Consider the following 18,876-nt stretch of genomic DNA (forward strand, 5'->3'; position numbering starts at 1 on the left):
TTGTAGATTCCTTGAAAGTGACTCTATCGTTTGTGGAGTCAGTTCCATGTTGAGACTGAAAATGCCCACACCAGTTCAGGAGCCTAATGGTTGAGGAGTAATAACTGTTCCTGAACCTGGTGGTGTGGGACCGAAAGCCCCTGTACCTCCTTCCTGACAGTAGTAATGAGAAGAAAACATGGCCTGGATGATGGGGTCCTTAGCTGGGGTTATGGTATGATTCATTGAGGTGCAAAGGATGAATGTAAAGGTTCTGCTTCATCTGAACTGAAGAGATGAGCATCGATATTCAAGGTAATAGTTTACTCGTCCCTTTTACAGGATACCTAGGATATACCAGTGGATTTTCACTTGTCTGTATGATCTTCTTTTTAATTGTAGTAAGTATTCTCCGTGTACAGTATCTTTCAATCAAAGCAATTGTATTGCCGTAAGCATTACTATAAATATGTGCATCATTGTATAGTGTAAAAAATGTGCCTAGTAATTGGAATTAAATGCCACAGATGGCTGTGGAGGCGAAGTCATTGGGTATATTTAAAGAAGAGGTTGATAAGTTCTTGATTAGCAAGGACATCAAAGGTTACGGGGAGAAGGCAGGAGAATGGGGTTACAAATGGTTATAAATCAGCCACGATGGAATGGCATATCAGACTCGATGGGCTGAATGACCTAATTCTGTTCCTATGTCTAATGGTCCTATAGTCATTGAAAAGTAAATATAAAGCCATAAACACGAGGTTCTGCAGATGCTAGAAATCCATTGTTAAATATATTTGAGTTATGATGTTTGTAAATGACTGAGGACAGAAAAGGAGATTGCAGTGATTTACTTGTCTTGATTTCAGGTCATCTATAAAAAGACACAACTTCCCTGTCCTTTGATATCAACTAATTCTTCAAACGCTTCTTGCACTGACATGTGCTCACCCAAGTATTTTGTCTGGAATAGTAAGGTAGAGTAACAGTCCATGTTTCTTTAAATAAATGATTTTTAAAAAAAAAATTGGCAGATGTTAGAAATCTGAAGTGAAAACAGGAAATGTTGAAAACACTTGGCAAAATCATCAGAGATCTGGAGGTGGCATTATCTGTGTATCACTGTGTACAGTCTGAGTGTTTCCAACGTTTTCAATTTTTTTATTTGATGCATTACCAATGTTCTATAACTACTTACTAAAATACTCATGCATTTTATAAAGCATACATATTACTATTATGAAGGGGTAGAAATTTGCTCTCAGTTGCAATCTATAGGTGTATGTATGATAATTTGCTTCCACTGAAGTCGAAAAAAAGGAACTTCAGATAACCAGTGCATATTTGCCTTTGTATTGAATGTATAACCAGAAGCAAATCTGTAACTTTACATATCTGCATCAGAAGGCTTTGATTTAATAATTGTGACTGTAAAATTTAATTCTACGTATATAGTGGTATGGCAACAGGGAAAAATTAATAAATAATAATTGATGCCTTTTTGCCTTCAGCTGGATGCACCCAGGGACAAAGAACATTAGATCTTCAACTGCAAACCTATTATGCTTTTGTTAGATTTAACTTCATACTTCAGCATTTAATCTGTTATATTGAAACTTAGCATTTCATTGGAGATTAAATAGCAAACATTTGAAATCTTGATTTTATTGTCTTGTTGACCTGCACCGCAAAACCCTCTGTTCCTCAAACAGTACTCATTCAGTGAATGATTATTTACATTTTCATCCAAAATAGACTATTCTATCAGCCCTGCAATATGCAAAAAGTATGTCCTATTTTATGACCACCTGACCATACTTCTATCCCCCATCAGAGCTTTTGACTTTTCAGTTTCAATTTAGCATTCCTGTACAAAGCAGGTCTAAATGGCATTGGGAACTGAAATTCTCATTTCATCTTGCTGGTAACTACTTTGCCATTATTCATTCAATTAATTTGTTGTTGCAAGTATAATCAGTAAAGAAGAAATTAATCTTGTTCCATTTTTCATGCGGTGAGATGTTAATCAATGAATCTGTAATAGAAATCTCAGCAATCCATAAAATAGTAGAGTAATTGTGATATAACTTTCTCTTCCTTATCTGGTTAAACAAACCACATGCTTTTGACCAGTTGCACTGTCACGTACCCCGTGACGGGTTAAAGAACCAGCAGAGATGGAAAACACTTTGGAGTCTAGTATTGCTATTAACTAATAATATTTATTAGTAACTACGCAATACAGTAATATAAATGTAGATAAATCAAACAGGTTAGCAATGATTATATATAAATAAGTAAATCAGTAAGTGTGGTAATATATGAAAAACCAAGCTTCTTCAAGTCTAGGGGTAAATAGATACAGTCTTACGATGATGAGTAAAGTTCAGTTCAGTTCGTGGTATTGAGTTGAGTAGTGATAGAGGGAGAGATTTGAGTCCCCAGTTGAGCTGACCCCGTCGATCTTCCCGTTGTCCCCCGAAATGCTTTAAAAGTCACAGACTGTGACTTCAACAAAGGAGACCAGTTTTCTGTGGTGGAGCTATTAGCCCAGGCAAGGGTGGACACATGGACAATTCCCCACCGGTCAATCCCTTTTCTCACTGCAAGAGCAACTGATCGATCCTCCATAAACCCACTTTTTATGTGGGCACAACAAAGCTCATTCAGTGTCCAAAACATGTGCCTGAGGTCTATATCATCTGACATCTGATTTATCTCACCGTACTGAGTACCAACTGTCACTCAATTAACTCCTCCTTCCTTTGTCTGTGTAAGAATGCACTAGCATGCCATGTCCTTGGAAGTATAAACACGCTGCCGAAAGATCATAATATCGATTGTCCATCAAATAACGCCGCCCTCGGTCACCATAGCGACTTATGAGCTGCTCGGTCTCTCCAACTCAGTTACTCCCAGTGCCTTAAAGTGACAGTCCAAAAGTTAGTCTTTATCTCTGTCTCTCTTTCTTTCTCTCTCTCTTTTCAAAACAACATATCGTTGTTAAATAACTCTCTCTCTCTCTTCAAAAGCACAGTTCATAGGGGGTAATCCAGCACAGTTTATAGGGGTAATCCAAGACCCCGTCACATAAATATGGCAGGGGTATGGGACCCAGTATGATAGAGCAGAGTATGAACCAGCAGGTTTACAAGTAGATGATAGATGTAATTTAAATTTAAGGAAGGACAAGCCGATGATTGGGTACAACTGCAGACAGAACAAAGAGTTAAATTGTACCACAGAAGCAAAATTCAATGGGGGAAGAATGCAGGACTGAAGGTGCTGTATTAAAATGCGCATAGCATCCGGAATAAGGTGGACAGTTCGTGGTGCAGTTACAGATTGGCCGGTATAATGTGGGCATCACTGAGTCGTGGCTGAAAGAAGGTCATAGTTGGCAGTTTAACATCAAAGGATATACCCTGTATGGAAAGGACTGGCGGGAAGGCATAGGCGGTGGTACGGTTCTGTTGGTAAAAGATGAAATTACATCTTTAGAAAGAGCTAACAAAGGGTGGAATGTGGACTCTTTGTGGATGGAGTTAAGAAACTGCAAGGGTGAAGAACCCATTATGGGAATCATATATAGGCCTCCAAATAGTAGCCAAGATGTGGGGTTGAGATCGCAAAGCAAGCTGGAAAAGGCATGTTATAAGGGTAATGACACATTTGTAATGGGGGACTTCAATATGCATGGGGATTGGGAAAATCAGGTTAGTGTCAGACCGCAAGAGAGGGAATTTGTTGGATGCCTGTGCTTTGGCTTTTCAGCAACACATATAAAATACTGGAGGAACTCAGCAGGCCAGTCAGCATCTATGGAAAAGAGTACAGTTGACGTTTCAGGCCGAGACCCTTTTGCAGGTCTAGCCTTTATTTCTCCAGTCTTGCTGAAGGGCCTTGGCCCGAAATGTTGACTGTACTCTTTTCCATAGATGCTGACTGGCCAGTTGAGCTCCTCAAGATTTTGTGTGTGTCACTTGGACTCCCAGAGTCTGCAGATATTCTCTTGTTTGAGATGGAGTTTTAGAGCAGCTTGTGCTTGAGCCTACCAGGGAAAAGGCTATCTTAGATTGGGTGTTGTGTAATAACCCAAATCGTATTAGTCAGCTTAATGTAAAGGAATCCTTGGGAGGCAGTGATCATGATATGATTGAATTCATACTGCAGTTTGAGAGGGAGAAGCACAAGTCACATGTATCAGTATCACAATGGAATAAAGACAATTACAGAGATGAGAGAGGAGCTTGCCCAGGTGGATTGGAGGAGGGTACTGGCGGGGATGATGGCAGAACAGAGGTGGCTGAAGTTTCTGGGAATAGTTTACAAGGCACAAGATGGATATATCCCAAAGAAGAAAAAGTTCTCAGATGGCAGGGGTAGACAACCGTAGCTGACAATGGAAGTTATGGACTGCATTTAAGCCAAGGAAAGGGCATATAAGGTAGCAAGAGTGAGTGGGAATTTGGATGATAGAGAAACTTATAAAATCCAACAAAGGCAACCAACAAAAGCTATAAGCAGGAAAAAAAGATGAAATACGAGGGCAAACCAGCCAATGATATAAAGCAGGATAGCAAAAGTTTTTTTCAGTTATATAAAGAGTAAAAGGGGGGTGAGAGTTGATATTGGACTGCTGGAAAATGATGCTGGTGAGGTAGTAGTGGGGGACAAAGAAATGGCAGATGAACTTTAAGTACTTTGCTTCAGTCTTTACTGTGGAAGACACTATCAGTATGCCAGAGGTCCGTCTGTGTCAGGGAGCAGGAGTGAGAACCATTGCTATTACAAGGGGAAAAGTGCTAGGCAAACTCAAAGGTCTTCAGGTGGATAAGTCACCTGGACCAGATGGACTACATCCCAGAGTCCTGAGAGAGGTTGCTGAAGAGATAAAGGATGCATTGGTCATGTTCTTTTATGACTCTGATACGGTCCCGGAGGACTAGAAGATTGCAAAGTCACTTCACCCTTTAGGAAGACAAAAGAAAGGAAATTATAGGACAGTTAGCCTAACCTCAGTGATTGGGAAAGAGTTGGAGTTCATTACTAAGGATGAGGTTTTGGGGTAATTAGAGACTAATGATAAAATAAATTAAAGTCAGCATGGTTTTTGCAAAGGGAAACCTTGCCTGACAAATCTGTTAGAGTTCTTCAAGGAAATAACAAGCAGGAAGGACAAAGAAGAGGCAGTGGATTTCATTTACTTAGATTTTCAGAAGGCATTTGATAAGGTACCACACATGAGGTTACTTAACAAGATAAAATCCTATGGTGTTACAGGAAATATATTGGCACGGTTAGAGGAATGGCTGACAGGCAAGAAGCAGCAACCGAGAATAAAGGGGGCTTTTTCTGAGTGGCTGCCAGTGACTAGTGATGTTCCTCAGGGGTCAGAGGGGTCAGAATGGGGACCAGTATATTTCACATTGTTTGTCAGTGATTTAGATAATGGAATTGATGGCTTTGTGGCAAAGTTTACAGATGATATGAAGATAGGTGGAGGGGTAGGTAGTGCTGAGGAAGCAAGGTGATTGTAGCAGGACCTAGGCAAATTGGAAGAACTGGCAAAAAAATGGCAGATGGAATTCAGTGTTGGGAAATGTATGAAAATGCATGTTGATAAAAGGAACAATAGCGCAGACTATTATCTAAATGGGAAGAAAATTCAAACATCAGAGGTGCAAAGGGACTTAAGAGTCTTTGTGCAGGTTGAGTCTGTGGTAAAGAAGGCAAATGCAATGTTGGCATTTATTTCAAGGAGAACAGAACATAAAAACAAGGAGATAATGCTGAAGCTTTATAAGACACTATTCAGGCTGCACTTGGAGTATTGTGAACAGTTTTGGGCCCCATATCTCAAAGGATGTGTTGTCATTAGAGAGAGTCCAGAGGAGGATCACAAGGATTATTCTGGGAATGAGTGTTCACATATGAGGAGTGTTTGGTAGCTTTGAGCCTGTACTCACTGGAATTTAGAAGAATGTATGGGGATCTCATTGAAAGCAACCAAATGTTGAAAGGCCTAAATAAGGTGGATGTGGAGAGTTGGGGGTATCCATAACCAGAGGGCACAGCCTCAAAATTGAGGGGCGACCTTTTAGAACAGAAGTAAGAAGCAATTTTTTTAGCCAAAGTGTGGCCTAATTCTGCTCCTATGTCTTATGGTATCTTTTATGGTCCTATAAATTTGAATTGAAATCAATGTTGCCATCCTGTAAACCACCATGAAACCACTGTATGTCATAAACTTCCCTTTTATTACCATAAGGAATAGACACCTGACAAATCTAGTCTCAATATGATTCCTCTTTTACAATTTGGTGATTGTCGTAGAACTGCCTTCTGCTCCCTGAACAAGCTGATTCAGGGGCAGGTAGGGATGGGCCTTATTATCAATCAGCACATCCTGTAAATTCAGCAAATTTAATCTGATTGACTCTGAAATGTTGATTTCCTCTACAGACAGTCTATGCATTACCTACCGTGGCCTTTGCTTTTGTTTGCCATCCATCTGTATTGCCCATCTATAATGAACTTAAACAGTAAGTGTGCTCTTTTAAAAAATGTTATATATATATATATATATATATTTGCAAGTGTTGTGAGGTTGAGTACAAATGAAACAATCTTTCTCTTTTAGTCACTCAAGCAAGAAAATGCAGTTAGTATCAGTTTATTCCTTTGGATCGATGATAATCATGTACCTGTTGACAGCAATCTTTGGGTATCTCACTTTCTTTGGTAAGTGTCATAAAATATTTAATCCTTTTCAGTCTAAGCCTAAACCTCTGATATTAAATTGCTTTGTAGCTTATTGTTGCTATCTCATGGGATATAATAAATAGTAAACATTAGCAGTAACATCCACCACCTACATTGCATTCCAGAGGATGTAATGCTGAGGCTTTATAAGGCATTGGTCAGACCACACTGGAGGTGTGGTTTTGGGCCTCTTATCTGAAAAAGGATTTGCCAGGATTGGAGACGGTCCAGAGGAGGTTCACAAGGATGATTCCGGGAATGAAAGGCTTAATGTATGAGGAGCATTTGGTGGCTCTGGGCCTGAACACATGGGAGTTCAGAAGAATGAGAGGGGATCTCATTGAAACCTATCAGATCTTGAGGACCTAGATAGAGTGAACATGGAGAAGATGTTTCAAATAGTGGGAAAATCTAGGACCAAAGGGCACAGCCTAAGAAAAGAAGTATGTTCATTCAGAGCAGAGATGAGGAGGAACACACATCAAAGTTGCTGGTGAACGCAGCAGGCCAAGCAGCATCTGTAGGAAGAGGTGCAGTCGACGTTTCAGGCCGAGACCCTTCGTCAGGACTAACGATGAGGTGGAATTTCTTTAGCCAGAGGGTAGTGAATCTGTGGAATTCGTTACTACAGGTGGCTGTGGAGGCCACTTATTGAGCATATTTAAAGCAGAGGTTGATATAGTCTTAAATTAAGAACCTAAGACATTGGAGCAGAACTTAGCCAATCAGCCTATTGAATCTGCTCCGCCATTCCATCATGGCTGATTCTGGATCCTACCTGCCTTCTTGCCATAACCCTTGATGCCCTGATCCCCTTCATTCCCAGAATCATCCTAATGAACCTCCTCTGGACCTCCTCTGGACTCTCTCCAGTGACTACATACCCTCTCTGAGATACAGGGCCCAAAACTGTTGACGATACTCTTAAGTGCGGCCTGACTATTGTCCTATAAAGCCTCAGCATTATCTCCTTTCTTTTATATTCTATTCCTCTTGAAATAAATGCCAACCATTGCATTTGCTTTTTTTACCACAGACTCAACCTGTAAATTAACCTTATGGGAGTCCTGCACAAGTCCCTTTGCACCTCTGATGTTTGAATTTCTCCCCATTTAGGTAATAGTCTGCAATTTGTTCCTTTACCAAAATGCCACTTTTTTGACCATTTTTCCAATTTGTCCAAGTCCTTCTGCAAATGCATTGCTTTCTCAGCACTACCTATTCCAATACCTACCTTTATATCATCTGCAAATTTTGCCACAAAGCCATCAATTCCATTTTCTAAATCATTGACAAACAACGTGAGAAGTAGCAGTTTCATTACTGACCCCTGAAGAACACCACTAGTCACAGGCAGTCAACCAGAAAAGGCCCACTCATTGCCTCCTACCTATCAGCCATTCCGCTATCCATGCCACTATCTTTCATGTAACGCCATAGGATTTTATGTTGTTAAGCAGCCTCGTGTGGCACCTTATCAAATGCCTTCTGAAAATCCAAGTGAATGACATTCACTGCCTCTCCTTTGTCCACCCTGCTTGTTACTTCCTCAAAGATCTCTAACAGATTTGTCAGCAAGATTTCCCTTCACAGAAACCAAGCTGACTTTGACTTAATTTATCAATTGTCTCCAAGTACCCTGAAACCTCATCCTTTACAATGGACTCCAATACTTTCCCAGCCACTGCCCTATAATTTCCTTTCTTTGCCTTCCTCCCTTCTTAAAGAGTGGAATGACATTTGTAATTTTCCAGTCCTCTGGGACCATACCAGAATCAAATCATTCTCGAAAGATTATAAACAACGTATCTGCTATGTCTTCTGCAACCTCTTCCAGGACTGGGATGTAGTCCATCTGGTCCAGGTGACTTAACCTCCTTAAGACCTTTCAGTTTGCTCAGCACTTTCTCCTTTATAATAGCAATGGCATTCTGACAGTCAGACCTCTTGCACACTGCTAGCGTCTTCCACAGTGAAGACTAATGCAAAGTACTTATTAAGTTCATCTGTCATTTCTTTGTCTCCCATTACTATCTCACCAGCATCATTTTCCAGTGGTCCAGTATCAACCGTCACCTCCCTTTTACTCTTTATATAACTGAAAATTCTTTTAGTATCCTGCTTTATATTATTGGCTAGTTTGCCCTCATAGTTAATCTTCTCCCTTCTTATGGCTATTTTAGTTGCCTTTTGTTGGATTTTAAAAACTTACTAATCATCCAGCTTCCCAGCAACACACTTTATCAAAGTTGCTGGTGAACGCAGCAGGCAGGCAGCATCTCTAGGAAGGGGTACAGTCGACGTTTCAGGCCGAGACCCTTCGTCAGGCCGGTTGAAGGGTCTCAGCCTGAAACGTCGACTGTACCTCTTCCTAGAGATGCTGCCTGGCCTGCTGCATTCACCAGTAACTTTGATAAAGTGTGTTGCTTGAATTTCCAGCACCTGCAGAATTCCTCTTGTTTGCGTTTTTAAATCCAACTTCCCACTCACTTTTGCTGCATTATATGTCCTTTCCTTGGGTTTTTTGTAAGGGTGTTAAAAGCTACAGGCGGAAGACGGTGGAATGGGATTGAGAGGGATAATGAATCAGTTATGATGGAATGGTGGGGCAGACTCAATGGGCCAAATGGCCTAATTCTGTTCCTATATCTTATGTCTTGCGATCTTTCAGAGTTAGAGCAGCAGATATGCATACAAATCAGAGAGGGGTAGAAGAATAACAGGACTGTATGTGGGATTCAGCTTTCCCAATAATAACTGGAATGATTATAGTGGGAAAGGGGAAGAATTTCTAACGTGTCTCCAGGAAAGTCTCTTTAGTCGGTATGTGGAGAGTCATACCAGAGAAAAACCAGTACTAGATCTAATCATAAGGAATATTTGCTGTCATTGAGTACAAGAGTAAGGAAGTCATGTTGTGCTTTATAGAACTTATGTTAAGCTACACTTGGAGTTGTGTGTGCAATTCTGGCCACACTATTACCTGTAGAGACTTTTGAAAAGATACAGAACAGGTTTACCATGCTGCAGCCTCGATTAGAGGGCATGAGCTGCAAGAAAAGGTTATAGAAAGTTGGGTTATTTTCTTCAGAGCATTGGTGACTGAGGGGAGACCTGATAGAAGTTTTTACAATAAGAAAAACATAGAAAACCTACAGCACAATACAGGCCCTTCAGCCCAGAAAGCTGTGCTGAATATGTCCTTACCTCAGAAATTACCTAGGCTTACCCATAGCCCTCTATTTTTCTAAGGTCCGTGTACCTATCCAGGAGTCTCTTAAAAGACCCTAACGTATCCGCCTCCACCACCATCGCTAGCAGCCCATTCCATGCACTCACCACTCTCTGCGTAAAAAGAAAGCAAACAAACTTGCCCCTGACATCCCCTCTGTACCTACTTCCAAGCACCTTAAAACTGTGCCCTCTCGCCCTAGCCATTTCAGCCCTGGGAAAAAGCCTCAATAAGCCTTGCATGGAGTACCTTGTCAATAGCCTTGCTGAAATCCATATACTATACATCTACTGCTCTATCTTCATCAGTGCGCTTAGTCACATTCTCAAAAAATTCAATCAGGCTCGTAAGGCACGATCTGCCTTTCACAAAGCCATACTGACTATTCCTAATCATATTATGCCTCTCCAAATGTTCATAAATCCTGCCTCTCAGGATCTTCTCCATCAAATTACCAACCACTGAAGTAAGACTCATTGGTTTATAATTTCCTGGGCTATCTCTATTCCCTTTCTTGAATAAGGGAACAATATCTGCAACCCTCCAATCCTCCAGAACCTCTCCGATGATGCAGAGATCATCGCCAGAGGCTCAGCAATCTCCTCCCTTCCCTCCCACAGTAGCATGGGGTATATTACCAGTGACTTATCCAACTTGATGCTTTCCAAAAGCTCCAGCACATCCTCTTCCTTAATATCTACATGCTCAAGCTTTTCAGTCCGCTGTAAGTCATCCCCACAATCGCCAAGATCCTTTTTTGTAGTGAATACTGAAGCAGAGATAAGGTAGACAGTCCAAATCTTTTTCCCCAGGATGGAAGTGCCAAGAATGAAAGGGAAAGGGCATGTATTTAAGATGAGAAGGGGAAAGTTTATCAGAAGTGCTGAGCCAGCTTTTTACACAAAGAATGGTTGGTGTACAGAGTAGGTCGCCAGGGATAGTGGTGGAAGTAGTTGAATTTAAGAGGGATTTTAGGGAGGTGCATGAATGTACTGGAATATGGAATTACATACAGGCAGAAGAGACTTAATTGAATATGGCATTGTGTTCAGCACAGACATTGTGGGTAGAAGGGTATTCTATGGTCCGTGAATGCAGCGTCAGCTTGGACAGCCTTTTAGGGGGAGTAACCATAACTCTGTAAATTTCAAGTCAGTTATGGAAAAGGTTAAGGATGGACTGGAATGGCTGTTATCCTCTAATCGAGGCTGCAGTATGGTAAACCTTTTCTGTGTCCTTTCGAAAGTTTCCACAGGTGATAGTGTGGCCAGAATTGCACACACAACTCCAAGTGCAGCTTAACCTTCAAGTTTTAGGGCATCAAAGGGTATGGGGTGAAAGCAGGGGAATGGGGATGACTGGATGAAGTGGACCAGCCCACGATTGAATGGCAGAGCAGACTCGATGGGCTGAATTTTTAATTGGGGACGGGCAAATTATGAGGCTATAAGGCTAGAACTTGTGGATGTGAATTGAGATGAAGTTTTTGCAGGGAAATGTACTATGGGCATGTGGTCGATGTTTAGCGATCTCTTGCAGGACGTTAGGGATAAATTTGTCCCGGTGAGGAAGATAAAGAATGGTAGGGTGAAGGAACCATGGGTGACAAGAGAGGTGGAAAATCTAGTCAGGTGGAAAAAGGCAGCATACATGAGATTTAGGAAGCAAGGATCAGATGGGTCTATTGAGGAATATAGGGGAGCAAGAAGGGGGCATGAGAAGGCTTTGGTGAGTAGGGTAAAGGAAAACCCCAAGGCATTCTTCAATTATGTGAAGAACAAAAGGATGACAGGAGTGAAGACAGAACCAATTAGAGATAAAGGTGGGAGGATGTGAGAGGCGGTGGAAGTGAGCGAGGTTCTCTTCGGTATTCACCAATGAGAGGGAACTTGGAGGCTGTAGGGTTAGCTTGTGCTTGGAGCCAGTGGATATAGGTGAATCCTTAAATTAATACTTCTTGGCTATATTGATTAGAGATCAGTACTTTGGTTAAATAACTTGGGGAGGGTGATGGTGAAAGTCCAGAACAACTTGCCACTAAAACATAATACTTGCAGGATTATATGTGGATAAAGTACCAAGGTCTGATGAAATATGTCCTAGCTACTATTCACAACACGCTGGAGGAACTCAGCAGGTCGGGCAGCATCCGTGGAAAAGATCGGTCGACGTTTCGGGCTGGAACCCTTCGTCAGTACGAAGGGTTCCAGCCCGAAACGTCGACCGATCTTTTCCACAGATGCTGCCCGACCTGCTGAGTTCCTCCAGCGTGTTGTGAGTGTTGCTTTGACCCTAGCATCTGCAGATTATTTTGTGTCCCAGCTACTATTGCAAGGGAGGGAAGAGTCCTCAAAGAAATTCAAAATCCTCATTGGCCACAAGCAAAATCAAGACGATTGGAGGAGAATAAATGTGTTACCTTATTTAAAAAGGGCTAAATGTCCTTGAGGTCATTAAAAAAATCTGAGGGAAAGAATTCGGGATAAGTGAAAGAAAGGTAATTTAATCACATTTTTTGAAGAGGTAAGAATGACAAGGGTGGTGTTGTTGACAATATGGGTGGCACGGCAGCGTCGTAGTTAGCACAACATTTTACAGTACAAGCAATTCAATTCCCACTGCTGCCTTTATCTTTGGATAGTTCTGTGCAGCCCGTAAGTGTCAGCGCCCTTCTGGAGCCAATCATAGCTTGCCCATAGCTCTCAACTCTAACCATACATCTTTGGAACATGGGAAGAAACTGCAGCACTCAAAGGAAACCGACGTGGTCACAGGGAGAATGTACAGACTCCTGACAGACAGTGGCAGGATTGTACCCCGATCGGTAACCACTGTAAAGTGATGCACTAACCACTGCACTATCATTCCACCCTATTGAATATTGATGAGTCTCAATACTGGTCATGGGCAGAGTAGACTGAAGGATTAGTCTGTATGCTGTATGATTCTTTATCAGGAAAGGGCAGATTTTTAGATATTTAGGAAATTAAAGAGCTTGATATAGGCATAGGATGTGCAGCTGAGGCAATAGTTTAGCTATGATGTTATTCCATGGTGGAGCATGCCCAAGATTTGCTTGTATTTCTTAAGTTCATAAAATGTATATTAGTCAAATCAGCAAGACTCAAGATGACAATTTGCCTTCCAGAGAGAAATTGAAGCTGAGGCAGGCATTTGCCAGAACGCAAGCACAAATATGATTCTATACTATCTCTAGCTATATTATATTCAGTTATTTTGTTGAATGATTCAATGGTTGAAGTAAAGAATTCTCAATAGGTTTCAATAGGTCCATTTAATGTCAGAGAAATGTATAGAATATACATCCTGAAGTTCTTTGCAAACATCCCCGAAAAGAGGAGTGCTCCAAAGAATAAATGACAATTAAATGTTAGAACTCCAAAGCACCGCCCAGCTCCCCCTCCCATGCATAAGCAGCAGCAAAGCAATGACCCCCCTCCCCCACCAGCACAAAAGCAGCAGCACCCCCATTGAACACTCAGCATGCAGCAAAGCATCAATAAAGACAGAGACTTGCAGAGATGAAGACTACTCGTTCACCCGGTAAGTCGTCATTCTCAGGCTCTCTCTCTCCCTAATAAGGGAAAAAGAGGTGTCCCTGAGAGGGAGAGACATAACAAAGCAATTCACTGGTTTATGGTGTTAAAAGTCTGTTGTGCCGCTTTTTCTGAGCTCTGTGCCCAAAGAACTCTGGTCTCTGGGCACACAGCCAGCAGTCAGCTCGCTGCTTACAATCTTCCATCTCCAACGACGCATCAGGCAGTGGCGGCACTGGCCTTGAATCTGCCCGCCTCCAGAGACAAAAAAGAGCGGCACCCTGAAGGTGCACTAGTCTTCCAGGCCGCGTCCTTGGCATATTGAAAAGCAACTGGTCCTGAGACCCTGAGAGCAGATCCCAATCCCGCAAAGAACCGAAGTCAGCGTGTAACTCCAGGTCAGGGTCTTCAAAAGAACGTTGAAAAGGAAGAAAAGAGATATCAAAGATAGAAATGGAGCTGTTTCCGAAGGTGCAAGCAGAGGAGTTGCCGTTAGGCACCATCATCCTCCTAGTTCTACAGACTTTAATCAAAAGTATCTATGACTTTCATTGAAGCCAAAAACCACACAGCAAAACTAGATTTATAATCAGAATTCAGATGCAGCTTTTCTTAGTCAGTCCAGATCAGAATGAAGAAATGCTGAGACTTATGAATGTTATAACTGGATTTAGAGAGGCCATTGCATTAAATTAGAAAATTAGGAAATGGTCATTTATCTTCAAACAAAAGTTTTAGACTGGATATACTTCAATATCCCCAAATGAATGCTTGAAGAATCAGATTTGTTATTGAACTAAAATGACTCTATATTTTTGTACTGTAAAGGGAATTAGTGATTAAGTTAGATAACAGCGGTGTTTCAGTGGGCTCCATGCGTCAGCGAGTTCTGGGCTTCAACTCTTACAGTATCCCCTACAACATGGCAATACTGAATGAACTGGAATTCAGACCTCCCACTGCGCCTCTGAGACCAGGAGTACTAGATTGTCTTCAGCTGAGGGACCAGACGCACCCAGTGTACATTGTGTCAGCTTTACAACACTGCACTTCTGAGACCAGGAGTAGGGTGAGGGGCCAGATACATTTGGTGTGTGTTGTGTCAGCTTTACCCTTAAAGCTATCACATGTCTCCTTCCATCAGAGTGGCGACAAGGTAAGAATAGCTGAATGGTTTTCCTCATCCTTCATATTTATATTAATATTTCACACCTGAGTCTTGGCCCACTCCATTTCATGAGGCAGCTTTGGGAATTATACCTCCTGCGTGTTGGAAACCACACGGAAAACCTGTGTGGTGTTCCTTCAGAGGGCATACTAGACTTTCTGCTGTATGGATGTAAGTATAAGCAGCAATCTAGTTCCATGTCTTTTGTGGCATTTCTATTGGAATGTCATAGGAAAATAAGCATTTCCATTTAAAGGAATTTGTTTTAAAGTAATGAGATAAAAGGAGAATTTAATTCCAACAAGGAGAATTTGTCCTGTTATGTTCTGTTTAGATCCAAGTTACCTGCTTGTGTAAATATTCAATGTCTCCATTGATCAGAAATGTTTATGGAGAGTGCATAGCTACCAAAGAGCCATCATGGTAGTCCACTGGTGGAGCCACATCTTCCATCTTCTGAGGCTTAGCCATCCTTCAAAGCCCACTCCATTTCATGAGGTCACTTGGGGAGTTATGTCTCCTGCATGTTGAAAACTGCACAGAGAATGTTTTCCAGACTCAGGCTGTCCTAACTATAGTACAGGTTTATACTTTGAAAATTAATCCAATGCTGATGAAAACAATGACAACTTCTGATTACTTTTTTTCCTTTTTCACACAGGCAGTGTTAAAGAAGAGCTGCTTCGCTCTTACACGGATCCCCATGATAAACTGATTTTGCTCATTCGTTTGGCTGTCATTATAGCAGTAATACTGACAGTGCCAGTCCTTCTGTTCACTGTGAGTACTCAGTAGTCAATCAGTTTTACAGATTTTTTCTAAGTAAACACCACTGCCTAATTCTCCAATCCAGTAGATGAGCTTAGTCTGAGACAGTTCAGTTCCTCAAATGGCACCACTTCATGCGTTTTCACTGGTGTTAAATTTACTGCCTTTGTTGCACAGACTGGAATCAAATGAGGCAGCAGATGCTGGAATCTGCAACACTGTAAGCACTGACCAGCTGAATTCTTCCAGCGTTCCACTGATTATTGTGGCCAGGTCTGCTCATGGAAGGGGGAAGGCTCCCATACCACCTTTCCAATGGCAGCTGCGAGAAGAGAGCGTGGCATAGATGATGGAGGCCCTTGATGATGGATGCTGCTTTCTTGTGGTAACGCTCCATCTAGATGTGCTGAATAGTAGAGAAGGCTTACCCTGTAATGACTGGTCCGAATCCCCCTCTCCCTACTTCTTGTAGGCTTTTCCATTCATGGGCACTAGTAGAACTGAAGTTTAGAAACACGAAGGGCTGAATATGGCTAACACTGTCAGTCAGGAATGCATTCGGACATTAATGAGAACTATTTTTTGATGAAACTTAAATTTATTGATTTGAACTTATGAAGAAGGTCTTTCATACATTGCCTGAACTATTCACGCTGAAAATGATTATGAAATCATTTAAGATAGGTTTGTGTATAGTTTTAGTGTGGTGGTAATTAACAACTCTGAAATTAGCTAAATACTTGTTTGTAACTTCTATTTACATAGGTCCGCCTTTCAATTGGCTTGTTGTTTTTCAAGGCAGAATTCAACTGGATTCAACATATTGCAGTCACAGTCGTTCTGCTAACTCTTGTTAATCTTTCTGTAATATACATCCCAACAATAAAGGATGTATTTGCTGTTGTTGGTAGGTTGTGATATTATTTCTGCATAAATTTACCCTATGTTGCAATATAATTTTCAGTAACTTCGTTTAATTTTTGTTGTGCTGTGTTCAAACATGTGTATTTCTGTCTTACAGGCTCCACGTCTGCAAATATGTTGATATTCATTCTTCCTGCCTTGTTATATTTAAAGCTTGTGAAGAACAAGTGTCTGGGAAAATTCCAGAAAATTGGCGTAGGTACCCTTTATATAACATGTAATCAATTTGATTAATTCTGAATGTGAATGTTAAATTCTGGTTTTATATTGAACAACCCAATTTTATTACTTTAAAAATACTCTTCTAGAGTCATACAATACTACAGCACAGAAACAGGCCCTTCAGCCCATCTAGTATGTGCCAAACCATTAATCTGTCTACTCCCATCAAACTGCACCAGGACTATAGCCCTCCACACCCCTCCCATCCATATACCTATCCAAATTTCTCTTAAATGTTTAAATTCAACTTGCAACCACCACTTCTGATAGCGGTTCATTCTACATTCTCACCACCCTCTGAGTGAATAAGATCCCCCTCATGTTCCCCTTAAACATAAGATGATGAGAGGCATTGATCGTGTGGATAATCAGAGGCTTTTTCCCAGGGCTGGAATGGCTAGCACTAGAGGACACAGTTTTAAGGTGCTTGGAAGTAGGTACAGAGGAGATGTCAGGGATACGATAGGGTCTTTTAGAGACTCCTGGATAGATTCATGGAGCTTAGAAAAATAGAGGGCTATGGGTAACCCTAGGAATTTCTAAAGTAAGTACATGTTCGGCTCAGCATTATGAGCCAAAGGGTCGGTATTGTGCTGTAGGTTTTCTATGTTTTCTAAACATTTCACCTTTCACCCTCAGCCCATGATCTCCAGTTCTAGTCTCACCCAACCTCAGTGGAAAAGGCCTGATTACATTTACCCTATTTATGTATACCCTTCATAATCTTCTATCAAATCTCCCCTTTTTTTTGCACTTTATGCAAAAATTAGTGAGTGAGTGAGTGAGTGAGTGAGGCTGTCGGTCAGGGTCAACCATGGATGTTGCCTCCTAGCTGTCTAGATATGCAAGCTGTTGCCCATGCAGCAAGCTCCCCCTCTTCGCGTATCTGATTAACCCAAAGGAACCGCACAGATTGATACAGTTTGGTACCAGCTGTATCAAGGGAGTTGCCAGTCAGCATTGAACTCAATGTAGGACTGCCTTAGGGACTCCACCTCCAGATTTCTTCTTGGAGGTTTACTCCAAAGCCTTCCCCATGAGTGAGTATAGCCACAAGGTAGTGGAGGTTTGAAATCAGTTTTCCTTCTCAATGAGCTGCTAACCATGGCTGACGATCCCTATCTGCCCAAAGTGACTGGTTTTAAAGCACCAGTAACCTGCCTTTGCCCCTCCTCCTGTCAGTAGAAATGGTTCCGCCAGGGTTAGTAGCTAAGCCACATGTGAAGGCCAGGAGCTTGACTTGGTTGTCAGAGGCTATTTGAGCCTCATGCCATTGGGAGTATTTAATCGGTAGTGGGAGCTTATCCCATTACCACCCCTGGCTATAACAAAAATTGAAATTGGCACACAGATGCCTTGAGGACACCAATTCCACTTTTCAAACCTACTTCATCATGCCCCTCAATCACCGTGATTGTTTGAAATCTCTGAAATGAACTGCAGATAATAACTGTGGATTAGGATGATTTGATACAAATTTGTTTTGTATCTCTCAACATAAAAACCCTGTGTTTCACGTGATCTTTTATGAATGGATTTGACTATTGCTAATTGTATTTCTAATGTCTTGTGAAAAAGAATCTTGGAATCAGTGTGCACTCCAATATCACCCATTCAGAAAGGCATTACTAATTTGTAAGCAAAATTGTCCGCTTTGATCATTTACTGTTACCATCAATTCTCATCCTTTTATTTGTGAATATCACCTTCCTCTTGTAGAATTCAACATTCAGAATTAAACGTAGAACATAGAAAGGTACATCAGAGGACCAGATTCATCAGACCACAATGCTATGCTGAGTAATCTAATCCCTTCTGCCTACACAATGTCTATATCCTTCCATTTATGAAAAAGTTATTTACTGAACTTCATATTTTAGTTTTGAAATCTATCCACTGATCCTTTGGGCCATATAAATTGATTTATTGCTGTTGTACAATTGGAACAACAGAGGGACCAGCATAGCCATGGTCAGTTCATCACACACTCACTTTCATGTGGCGTTCAAGTCTAGAGATTTGATCACAAAATCTCAGTTGATGCTTCCACTCCAGCACGAAGGGATATTTACTGTTCAGATGAGATATCAAACCCTTGTCTATTTATTTATTTATTTATTTATTTCGCGATGCAGCATGGAACAGGCCCTATAAGCCCCATGAACTGCACCGCCCTACAACCTACTAGCCTAACACTAGCTTAATCACAGGACAATTTGCAATAACCAATTAACCTACTAACCGGTACATCTTTGAACTGG

The 18,876-nt window shown here is 41.3% G+C and overlaps 1 protein-coding gene across 2 annotated transcripts in view; it reads left to right on the forward strand.

Moving 5' to 3' along the window:
- LOC140202838 (sodium-coupled neutral amino acid symporter 1-like) overlaps positions 1 to 18,876 on the forward strand; it is a 97,770-nt gene that overhangs the window by 74,504 nt on the left and 4,390 nt on the right. For both annotated transcript variants that reach the window (XM_072268274.1, XM_072268276.1), the window contains 7 exons: positions 322 to 380; positions 849 to 956; positions 6,445 to 6,524; positions 6,623 to 6,723; positions 15,363 to 15,481; positions 16,235 to 16,376; positions 16,491 to 16,588. In XM_072268274.1, the coding sequence (XP_072124375.1) occupies positions 322 to 380; positions 849 to 956; positions 6,445 to 6,524; positions 6,623 to 6,723; positions 15,363 to 15,481; positions 16,235 to 16,376; positions 16,491 to 16,588 (707 nt within the window). The remainder of the gene's footprint in view (positions 1 to 321; positions 381 to 848; positions 957 to 6,444; positions 6,525 to 6,622; positions 6,724 to 15,362; positions 15,482 to 16,234; positions 16,377 to 16,490; positions 16,589 to 18,876) is intronic.

Source organism: Mobula birostris, chromosome 9, assembly GCF_030028105.1.
Source record: "Mobula birostris isolate sMobBir1 chromosome 9, sMobBir1.hap1, whole genome shotgun sequence".
Lineage (NCBI taxonomy): Eukaryota > Metazoa > Chordata > Chondrichthyes > Myliobatiformes > Myliobatidae > Mobula > Mobula birostris.